The sequence below is a fragment of the Leptodactylus fuscus genome, chromosome 1 (genome assembly GCF_031893055.1).
Source record: "Leptodactylus fuscus isolate aLepFus1 chromosome 1, aLepFus1.hap2, whole genome shotgun sequence".
Taxonomy (NCBI): Eukaryota; Metazoa; Chordata; class Amphibia; order Anura; family Leptodactylidae; genus Leptodactylus; species Leptodactylus fuscus.
Window position 1 is genome coordinate 211,218,326 of NC_134265.1, and position 12,179 is coordinate 211,230,504.

General features: G+C 40.0%; 1 protein-coding gene across 3 annotated transcripts in view; it reads left to right on the forward strand.

Moving 5' to 3' along the window:
- Window positions 1-12,179, forward strand: part of HDGFL2 (HDGF like 2) — a 61,889-nt gene that overhangs the window by 8,885 nt on the left and 40,825 nt on the right. For all 3 annotated transcript variants that reach the window (XM_075283392.1, XM_075283387.1, XM_075283398.1), the window contains exons 4-9: window positions 3,136-3,267; window positions 3,427-3,504; window positions 7,943-8,011; window positions 8,142-8,247; window positions 8,329-8,398; window positions 11,761-12,109. In XM_075283392.1, the coding sequence (XP_075139493.1) occupies window positions 3,136-3,267; window positions 3,427-3,504; window positions 7,943-8,011; window positions 8,142-8,247; window positions 8,329-8,398; window positions 11,761-12,109 (804 nt within the window). The remainder of the gene's footprint in view (window positions 1-3,135; window positions 3,268-3,426; window positions 3,505-7,942; window positions 8,012-8,141; window positions 8,248-8,328; window positions 8,399-11,760; window positions 12,110-12,179) is intronic.

The window sequence follows — 12,179 nt, forward strand, 5'->3', positions numbered from 1 at the left end:
CATTCGAAAATAAAAACAACATAAAAATGAAGCCCTATCTCTCCCCAACCCACCCCCCCCCCCCCCAAAAAAAAAAAAAAAAGACGCAAAAATTAGTTGAATGAGACATGCGAGAAAAATGTTACAGCCCTCTAAACTACACATACAAAAAAGCATGAAAATGTGTCTGGTCCTGGACCACAAATTGGCCCGGTACTGAAGTGGTTAAGGAGCGTTCACACTACTATTGGCGACAGTCAATAGTGTCCATTACAAGATTTTAAAGGGGTTGTTTGGGATAATCCTAAACTAAACACCCTCCCCCCTCCTACTTTCTAAATAACACAATTGAATTAAAATTGTATATTTACCCATATATGCCCCTGGGACATTTGCTGGTTATCTGGTGACGATCCGTTTCCGGAAACGGTTCATCACTACTACTCCCCCACACTCCGCATTCACTCTTTCATTCTTACGTTCCAGGTTTCTTCCTGTGAGACGGCTCCTCCTTCTTTTCTGACTGCAAGGGCTTGTCCAAGCGCTGCTATGTGCACTACTGCCGATAATCCACCTCTACTTTGCAGCTCCCACGCATACGTAGTAGAGGTAGATTGTCCCTGCAGAGTGCAGTGCTGGGAAAAGAGCACGTGCCTGCAGAATCTGTAAAGAAGGAGAGGCCGTCCCGCAGGAGGAAGACTGGAAGGAAGAGAGTTCAGTATATAATGGGGCCGGGTGTTAGGCTGAATAGGTTGGAAAGAGCAGGTAGTGGGTGAGATAGTTAGAGAGACAGGGAGGGGGTGTATGTGTATGGGAGGGAAGGAGAGAGGAAGTGGGGCAAGTAAGATGAGATACAGCTAGTGTATCCATTACATAGGAAGAGACTGAACCATGTAAACAAATGCAGAGCTTCCAGAGACACCACTTTTTTTTTTTTTTTTAAAGAAACCTTTTTTTGCCCGAAAAACCCCTTTAACACCAGACACTATGATAAATCTGTTATCTTCTATTAATTTCATTCATGAGATTTTATCTGTCTGTTAGTGGCAGTTATTGTTTATTTGTTGTGGACACTAAATCCGAGGTGCAGGACTTGTGTGTCCAAAAAATAATGGTTTTATGACTAGCAGCAAGTGTTCGTTATTTTTAATTTTAATGTTATGGTTCCATTACCGTCTTGTTTGTTTGTTTTTTTTGTTTGTTTTTTTGAGCATGTCCACTTAATAAATGCTGAGGCAGTTGCAGGCACTGGAAATGGAGCAGTCTGCATGCTTATGAATAAAGCACATTTGATTGTCCGGGAAAAAAAAAAAGCTGCAAAATTGCCCGTCATGCAGCTGAGATGAACTGTTGATCTTGGGCCCGATGATTCAAGACCATGTAACCCAGACTCCAGTTCCTGGGTGTCAATTGGCCACTGTTCTCTTGTCAGCAGGAAGTTATGGAGGACCATGCAGCCTTTCATCTCATCATGCACAACTTCTGGGTTCAGCTGGCTCGCAGTATTGAAAATACTCTGTTTTGAAGTGAGGACTCTAAACACACACTCCATAAGTTGCCTGGCTCTTGTCAGTCTGTAGTTGTAGATTCTTGTAGTTGAGTCCACGACTATAATATGGTTTAAGAATGTTCCCACAAATCTGGAAGGCCACATCACCAACAACCACAAACTGCATTGGGGGTCCATCAGTTCCAGGAAATGGCTTTGGTGTAGGCAATCCAAAATTTCCAGAATATAGTGTCCATCCCATTGCAGAGTTCTTGAAAATTCTGGAGTTGTTGGTATTTCCATATGCCCCAATGTCTACAGCCGCAAAATGATACTGCACATCAGCAATGGCCATCAGCCAATCGAAAACTACTTCTTGTAATTGAAGAACAGGGAGCCACCCCTTGCAGGTTTCTGGATACAGATTTGCTTTTCATCAACTGTTCCTGCACAGTTTGAAATTTGGGTCTCATTCCAGTATTTTTCTGCAATGTCCTTCCATTGTTCTGTTTTTGGATGCTGGGATAAATTTGTGATGAAGCCAATCCCATAATCCCTGGCAAGTTTCCTGGATGATGTAGGAGATTGTTGACTTGCCAAGACTGATATATAGATATTGATATGTAGTAGAAATACAATGTTGATACTCACCAAAGGGTCACTATCAAGCTGTCATGTGATGATTCACTTCTCTACAAGTGGGTTTCCTGTGTGTAGAGCCTGGATGACAGACGTTGAAATTCGTCAGAGGTGGAAATACTTCTACGAAGGTAGTCATAGAACTTCTCTGGATGTTGGCGCAGTTCTCCATAAATAGACTTCCTTTTCATGTGACCTGATGTTATGGTGTGAAGCCACTAGCAACAGTATCGTTGTTCTCTCTGCCAGGCAATTCTTTTCCGCTCCATCCTCAGTCTGATCATCTCTGGATCAAAAAGCAAGGATGGAGGAATCATTTTAAAAACGGACAGCAGTAGCGCAGTAGAACTGAAACACAGAAACAGTACTCTCCTCTACAAAGTTGGCTCCAGATTGATTTGTCAGCTCTTCTTCTTGCTTTTATATTCTCTGTCATCATTAGGTGTTATGGCAACCAAATCACAAAAAAACTGAACTTAACTGATGGTTTCGTGTCTGTTTTTCATGTATTTTAATGGATCCGTAAAAAAAAAAAAACACCTAAGTATTTTACTTTTTTAGTCTATTATTGAAGTCAGGTTTTTTTTTTGTTTGTTTGTTTGTTTTTTTAATATAATGGAATCTAGACTGTAGTGTGAATGCCCCTTAACTGTAAAATAGAAAACTACTAAACCACATCACAGATTTTAGCCCAGCCTCCAGCAACACAACACTGTTACATAAAAATTACTGTAATATTGAGGAAAAATATTTTTCAAATGATCTATTTATTTTTAATAGCACTTTGGGTTTTTTCTTTTGCGTGTTTCTTTTTTTCTTTTTTTTTCTTTTTTTTTTTTATCTTTTTTTTTTTTATCTTTATAGCACAGACTCTTTTTTTTTTTTTTTTTTTTTTTTTTTTTTTTTTTTTTTTTTCTTTATCTATCTATCTATCTATCTATCTATCTCTCTGGGAAAATGTAAATAGAAATTAACAGGGGAAATTGTCCTGCTCCACAAGTATTAAATGATTGTGTTTTATGTCTTAGTCAACCAACTCATCAGATAGTGAAGCACCAAATGAGAAAGAGTGTGGTGAGGAAAAATTGCCTGTTATGAGTTCTGAAAGCTCATCAAGTGCAGATGAAGACAGTGAAAAGCAACAGCCTAAATCTATCCAGGTATGTGTGTATATACAGGTCTGTATCACTTTTCATGGTGAGAAACCGGTTACGCTTTGCTTAGCTGGTTTGGAGACTTCAATTACTAATCTCTGTATATATTTTAAAAAAAAGTCTGAGCCAAAGATTCTTAGCAGAAAAACTGTTACTTTCTTACAGCCTTCCCAGCATTCATCCAGTGAAATAGATCCTGATAGTGTTTCATCTTCCGAAGCGGAGAATTCTGACAGTGACAAGGTAAATATTTTATGATGTACTTCACAAAAAATGCACTTCTCAATACAGTATCCTTATGCAGTATAAACAGGCTGCAGTGTTTTGATTTGGAGAATCTTGTACTTCGCCATTTCTGTACCTCTGTTAGAAGTAAATGGGAAGTGCTGCAGCCACCTCTCCATTAATTTTCTTTCTGGATGAGGCTCATTTCACATGTTATCTGGTGTTTTACCCCAATCTATCATAATGTAGGTTATGTATTCGCTGGATGTACACGTACATATGCTGCAATGGAAATAGCAGGCAGAACAAATCCACAAATAAAATTCTACATTCAGTTAAAAAAACTTCAGTGGAATCTTCACATGATTTGACATGCAGTGTGAATTTTAAATCTTTAACCCCTTTCTGACATCCGCCATACTAGAGCTGGGTGGCCTCCATAGCTACCTGGTGTTTGCTGTTTTATACAGCAGACACCATGTGCTAATTCCCGAGGTTGGTGCCCGGTCAAAGCTGACATTTTCTCAGTGATCGCAGGCACTCCGGGGCCTGTGTCCTTTTTCTATGACAGCCAGGAGCCTTGTGAAGGCTCTCCGGCCTGTCATTGTATACTTTTTATTGCAGACTACTGTATGTAATCTGCAGTAGAAATGCTGGATTTTTACATTGTAATGTATTGCATTAGTGATCAGACCCACTGGGGGTCTAATAAATGCAAAACAAAAAATTAAACAGAGAGAATATTTTTTAAAAAAAACAAAAGTATTAAAAATTCAAATCCCCCCCCCTTCCCTAGAACACATATATAAAAGTACTTAAATACTGTGAAACACATACACACTAGGTATCCCTGTTTCCAAAAACGCCCGCTCTACAACTCTACAAAAATATTTTTCCCATATGGTAAACAATGTAGCAGAAAAAAAGTCAAAAGTACCAAACTTCTGTTTTTTTTCACTGTTTTGTCTCTGATAAAAATTTGAATAAAAAGTGATCAAAGCAATGGACATTCCCCAAAATGGTATAACTTAAAAGGTACACCTGGCCCCGCAAAAAAAAAAACGCTCTATGCATCCCTGTACACAGAAGAATTAAAAAGTTACGGGTGTCAGAATATGGTGACTTTTTAGAAAAAAAATAAAAAAATTTGGCACAGTTCTGGATTTTTAAGGGGGCATTCATATGGAGGAAGTTGGCGCTGATTCTGCCACAAATCAGCGCTTAAAAAAAAAAGACTCCCATTGACTTCAGTGGGTTTCGTCTTCCACGTGCAACACATTGAAATCAATGGGTTAAAAAGAATCCCATTGATTTCTATGTGTTCCACGCGGAAGACGAGTTATTGTGGCAGAATCAGCGCCAACTTCCTCCGTGTGAATGCTCCCTAAGGGGTTAAAATGTGAATAAAAGCATATAAATTTGGTATCCTCGGAAATGCACCGAAACATAGAATACAACTGACATGTCATTTTGGCTGCACAGTGAAAAACGAAGCCTTTAGGAAAGTCGCATAAATGCACAAATTCACCCCATTCTGAAATTTTTTTCCAGCTTCCCAGTATATTATACAGAGTAATAGTATTATCATGAAGAACAATTTATCCTGCAAACATTAAGATTTCATATGGCTCTGAAAGCAGAAAAATAAAAAGAAGTTATGGGCTTTGGAAGGGGAGGGGGAGTCAGAAACAGAAAATGTAAATCGAAAAATGCCCATGTCGGGAAGAGGTTAAAGCTTGTCAATTTGTGTGTGCGTGTGTCTTTTATATATGTATATGGATTTCACCCTTTACAGTGCATAAGGAGATTTCTGCAGTAATTATGATATGAATTCTGCATGAAAAATCACTTAATTTAGTGCAGCTTTTGCTGCTGTGGAAAATCCTGTGCATATGTAATATTAAATACAATGGCAATACCATAAGGGTAAGTTCACATGGGTTTTTTTGGTCAGAATTTTGAGGCCGTGTCCACCTCAAAATCCTGACCAAAATGACAGCTCCCATTGAAGTCAATGGGAGCCGGTCAGTCCTTTTTTCCGGTCCCCTGTTATGGTGAAACTATTGTATTGATCACAAGAATACTGCATGTGTATGTGTGTCATAGTATCTTGTTTTTGTTATACATACTGGGAAATTGGGGGCGATTTTTTTTTTTTTTTTTTTTTTTTTTTTTTTTTTTTTTTTTTAAATATATATATAGTATATACTCGAGTATAAGCTGACCCGAATATAAGCCGAGGCCCCTAATTTTACCACAAAAAACTGGGAAAACTTATTGACTCGAGTGTAAGCCTAGGGGGGGAAATGCAGCAGCTACTGGAAAATTTCAAAAATTAAAATGGCCGGAATTTTTGGGTGCAGTAGATGCTGGGGAGGGGGTGTTTTGGTTGTCTGTCTGCCCCTTCCCTGAGCTTGAGGACTGGGTTTTTTTCCCCCTACTTGGAACCCGGCCTGGCTGAATATAGGGTATCTGCAGTGCTCCTATTAACCCCTTCCTGACGGACTAGGAGCACTGCAGATACCCTATATTCAGTAGAGCGGGCACCTTCAGAAATAGGGATACCTATTGTGTATGTTTCACAGTAATTTTCTACTTTGAGGGCAGGTTCACACCAGCGCCCGATCTCCGTTATACAGGTTTCCATTTCCTGCCCGAGAAACTGGGCGGGAGATGGAAATCGGCAGGCAGTTTTCAAACCCATTTATGGGTTTGAAAAGTGTCCCCCGGTTAGCGTTTTCTGCTCTCCGCGGCAAAACGTGTTTTTTTTTTTTTTTTTTTTTTTTTTTTTTTAACAGGATACAAAGTCGGACATGCAGGACTTTTTATCTGGTAAAAGGGAAAAAAAACGTTTCGCCACGGAGAGCAGAAGACTCTCACTGGCGGACAATGAATGTCGGTTTCCGTCTTCTGCCAACAGAAAACGGAAACCTGCATAACAGAGATCAGGTGCTGGTGTGAACCCGCCCCTATATGTATTCTAGGGAAAGTAGTGATTTAGAACTTTTATTTATTATATTTTTTAAAACTTTTTTTTTTTTTTAATTTTATTAGCTCCCCCCCTAGGGGGACTTGAACCCTTCAATCATTTGATTGCAAGTCCCATAGACAGCAATACAAGTGTATTGCCGTCTATGGGAGATTCTCTACATTACTATTACGGATGGTCATAGACCAGCCGCAATAGTAATATAGCGATGACAGTCCTGGGGGCCTTCATTTGGGCTCCCGGCTGTCATCAGAACAGGTCGGCTCCTGCGCGCAGGAGCCGGCCTGCAGTTTTAAAAGTATGGGGCTGGTGGGGACCAGCCCCGGGGCTAATTTTAAACTTGGAGGGGGGTGGGGACGAGATCTCCATAGGGCACCTCCGCTGTAACTCTTACAGCGGAGATACCGAAGCAGCTACAGCATTACCCACTGTAAGAGCTTACAGCGGAGGTGCCGGTTTCTATGGCGACCACTCTGCAGCGGCGCCATTACATTTCACACATGTTGATGTGTTCTGTCCGTAAGGGTCCGCTTGAGGACCCCTACAGATGGAACACAAGCGCTGTGCAGTTCAAGCGCAGGGGCCCCATAGACTATAATGGGGTCCGTGTGCTTGCCGCACACTGCCCGCACGAATCGTTCGTGCGGGCAGTGCGCGGCAAGCCCACGGAACCCATTATAGTCTATGGGGCCCCTGCGATTGAACTGCAAAGCGCTTGCAGTTGCACTTGTATTCTGTCTGGGAGGGTCCTCATGTGGACCCTTACGGACGGAACACATCAGCATGTGTGAATTGGCCCTTACAGACCCCGGGGCGGGTGCCAGGGCTGCAGCATCGCTACGCTACTGCCAGGAGATGCCGGAACAATCACAGGCACGGTGTGAAGAGCAGGACAGCTTAAGTGCTGCCAAAACACCGGAACGGGCAATTTGCTGAATACGCTCATTATATGGCGTCCCGGTGAGCTACTGAGATACCGGAACAATCACAGGCACGGTGCGAGGAACAACTTCAGTGCAAGGCCAACTTGAGAGCTGCCGAAATGCTAGAGCAGGCGGATCATCAACGCCAACTACACGCTCATTATATGGCGTCCCAGTGAGCTGCTGATATGCCGGAACAATCACAGGCACAGTGCAAGAAACAAGTTCAGCAGCAGGACAGCTTGAGAGCTGCTGAAACGCCAGAGCACACAATCGATGGCAGCAATTCGCTAAATTTAGGCGGATCATACACGCCGACAACACGCCAGTATGTGTGTACATATGTATCTGTGTGTAATATATATATATTATATATTTAAAGCTTCAAACAATAACACACAAGCCCCATGTTCCTCCTGAATTTCAAGGGGTAGGGGAGTGCATGTTATAGTCTGAAAAATACGCTAATTCATTAATTTTTCTTTTTTTTTTTTTTTTTTTTTTTCTTTTTTTTCCTTGAATTGTTTTCCTTCTGTTCACCCAGGATTTCACCCCAGAGAAAAATTTGCCCTGCCCCAAGTTAAAGACCACAAGCTTAAAACGAGAGTCTCAGGTCAGATTTTAAAATTTTTCACCTCTCGGCAGCGTGGTTATTAATCTGTTCATTAGGTGTACAGGTGCTGATTTGTGGGTGTGTTTTTTTTTTGTTTTGTTTTTTTTTTTTTTTTTTTTTTTTTTTCCAGATAAAAGCAGATTCTGATGCTAAGTCTGACTCTGAAGGTGATGTGGGGAAACACTCTTCATCATCTGAAGAACCTGCTAAGAAGGCTCGCAGGACCCCCAGGGCATGTTAGTAAACGCAACTATAAGAGAAACCAAGATGGCAACATGGTTCAAGCTAAAGTGTAATTATGTTTATCTATTTAATAGCAGGAAAAAGTTCTAAACCACAAATATGGAAGTCTAAAGATGTATCTTCTGAAAGTTCTAGCAGTGATAGGTAGGTAAAATAATTTGCCTTGTAGCGAAAAAATCTCAGCATTGTGTTTTTATTGTAGCTTGGTTTAACCCTCTAAGAACAATATATGAACAAACATGGTATCAAGGGAATAGAGAACACATCATGTAATAGTACAATTCCCTATAAACAAGGTCAATCGACATTGTATTCCAAAGTCTGTATTGAAGCAAATAAACGGAAGAATGAACCAGAGAATACTCAAAATATATAACATATAAATTTATTATAAATACACAGATATACATAGAGTATAAAAATGGTGACCAATATCACAATACCATCAGACAAAAATAGGCGTGTCACAGGCAAGGTAAGTAGTGATCCATGGGTAAATAAAGTAAGCAGGTGAATTACTCCAATTGAAAAAGTTTCAATAGAAGAGATCTTGGTACATGGATGCGTATAAGTATACCTCCCAAGACACCAGGAAATGCAGCTCAGTAATATAGCTCAAAAAATACAGTTAAGTAATAGAACCCAGATAAGCATATAAGAGGCAAATCAATGTAAAGACCACGTGGAATGCATATGGATATGGGTCCTACTGGTACTATCCTGAACAAAGTATCATGAACATCAGGCTGCCTTAATAGCGGCCCAAATCCGGTGTCATATGTGTTTAACCACTTCCGGACCGCCCATAGACTTTATACGTCCGGGAAGTGGTTACCTTGTTCTGACAGGACGTACCGGTACTGTGTGTGTGTGTGTGTGTGTGTATGTATATGTATGTGTGTGTGTGTGTGTATATATATATATATATATATATATATATATATGAGCTCAACGGAAAAATGGCCTAAGTCCAAAAATCAATATTGTGAGAAAAACGAAATTTAAAGTTTTAGCCTAAAGCAAACGGGCATTATTGTGGAATATATCTATCCAATGTAATCAGCTAATGAACACCGTTAATCCTAATCATAAATTGTAGTATTTATTAAAAAAATTGCAGCTTCATGTATAAATATTATTTATTTAATATTATTAATTACTACTATTATTAAACGATGAAGAATAATAATTACCTGCCTCCCTTTTCGGCGCTAAATATGTTATACCATCCTGATGAAGAGACCTCTATAGTAGTCTCGAAAGCTCCTCAGCATAGCGTAGGGATACTGATTTGGAGTGAGAGACTATAGACCAGGCTCAGGGGACAATCGTACAAATTAGGGAGAGTGTTTGCCTACATAGGCAGTACGGAGACTTACAAGTCATTCCTGCTCCGCTAGGGATTCTGGGTAAAAAATATGCAAATGGATGTAATTAGGAGAACAGTGCACTCTGTACGCAGCCCTATAGAGGGCAGCATCCTTAACATCATGCATGACTCAGTTACAAAGTCTTTTTACTCACGATGTGGATTTAATTGCCAAATTAGTATTTCTATCCCAAAAGGGACAGATTCTGTAAACTAAATCTTTCAAAAAATTTATAAAGGGGTATAGTGAGCATTTGCACAGGTATTTATTTTTCAGCTAAATTAGGGAACATTGAGCAGACTTCCAGTGCTCTGTGCAGAATTAGCATATCAATAGCAGGCTTATTCAAAAACAGCGGCGCTGATCAATGAACACTTAGAGTTAATAAACATCCTATATGCTGATTTAACTTATTTAAGGGGTGTAATTTGGAGAACGTTATGCTTTATGGTAATTTCTAATACAGAGGCCTTTCATTTCCCTTTGAGAATAGACTAAGTCCCTTGAAAAAAATGGGTTTAGGAAATGTTCTGGAAAACGGCTCTTTGACGTGCCTAATTTTGATGGTCTGTCTATCTGTGTGAAAAGCAGATTCAAACTTTGGATGTTGCATACTTTTCCAAATTTTCATCAAATTACTTAGTTTTTTCATAATTTCAACACAAAACATATTAACTTAAATGTAGTACTAGCATGAAGTAACATGTGTCATGAATATCATGACGTCTCAAAATCAATTTGGTAAATTAAAGCATTCCAAAGTGATCACATAAAATGGCCCAAGTTGAAAAATTGAAAAATCAAGCTCCGTCAAGTCCAAAATTGGCTCCCCAATCAGAGGACTCAGTGATAACTTTGGATGTGTGACATTACAGAATGCTCTGGCACTCTTCTGAGACTTCATGTGTGCGAAGGAGGAACAAACTAATTGCTGGACACATATATATATATATATATATATATATATATGTGTGTGTGTGTTTGCATTTTTACAATGCCCTTGGGCCTTGAGTAGAGTATAATTATATCGCAGCGGCCATTTTAGTGCATCCAAGACAAATCTCTCATTGTTTGGTTTTGGTAAAAATCAAACAATTTGGAATATTCAGAACAAATCTGGCTCGATGCTGAGATGGCAACACCCAATACTAGTTACTCTCTTTCTGTAACGTGAGGTAATAAAAAATTTCAGACCTTAATTGAGACAATTTGTGACATTGCGTAACATTTTGAGGTGACCCTCTGGACCGTCATGACCACTTCTTCCAGCATGTGATTTGTCTCTGTAAAGTATGCAACACCGACATCATTGACTCCTCCGTCTCCAGGCACCCGACCCATATTGTCCTCACCTACACAAAGCCTCTTAAAGAGGACCTTTCATGAGTTGGGGCACATGCGGTTTTATATACCGCTGGAAAGCCGACAGTGTGTGAAATCCAGGGCACGATCTGTGCCCCAGGTGAGGAGCTATTGGTGCCGATACCGTATCTCTTCACCGTCAGAAGGGCGTTCCTGACAGTCAGGAACACCATTCTTCACAGCAGCACCTATAAGCGCTGTACAATGAGACCAGTGAGGAACGCCCCCTCCCCTCCTGATAGTACTTGTCCATAGACGAGTACTGGGGGAACGTGGTGTTTTTTGTTTGTTTTTGTTTTTCCCCCCCCCCCCCCCCCCCCTTTCTATCCTACGGCTCTTGTACAAACAGAGGCAGAGCCAAGAGCTTTTGATACTCCTAGTGGCCAGGTCTGTATTCATGGTGCTGTGTTCCCCAGTGAATAGAATGAGAGAAGGATTTTACGTCGAGTACAAAAAAAAAAATCAATTTATTCATATAAACATTTTTTTGTAAATTATCATTAAAAGTGATGAATTTTCTTGCAAAAGTGAAGCATATAACTTTGCTGGCACAAAATAAACTAAAACTGTAGTTCTTGACAGGTAGGAAGTTGATAAAATGCTTCTAAAGTGTTGGGCAGCTTCAGTATTATTAGGTGGTTCTGCAGGAGGAAAGCTTCCCGTAGTTCAGTAAGTGTTAGAAACCGTAGTTTGGTGGTTCAACAAGTGTTAAAAACAAAATTATTTTACTTTGGCTTTCTCTTTTAATTGTGTTGCCTGTTTTGCTTTGGTTAGTGACAGCTCGCCGGATCGGATCAGTGAGTGGAAAAAGAGAGATGAGGAGAGGCAGAAAGCTCTTGAGGAGCGTCGACGAAAGGAGCAAGAAGATCAATTGCGTCAGTTAAGAGAGAAGGAAAAAGAAGAGGAGGCAAGAAAAAAGATGGAAAAGACAGAAAAAGGGAAAGTGGATAGTGACCACAAAAGTAGCAGCAGTGATGATGAACTGGTTTCTAAACCTGTAAAGAGGCCGCATTCCCATTTTGATTCTGAAAAAGAAAAGCCAAAGAAGAAAACAAATCTGTCCTCTGGAAATTCTAAGAAAGAATCGCAACAGTTGATGTCTGATTCTGACAATGTCAAAAAGGTTACAATTTAAAACTCATTGGAAATTATAGTGGTGCATTTACTGTCTAAACGTAATAAGTATTATTGTA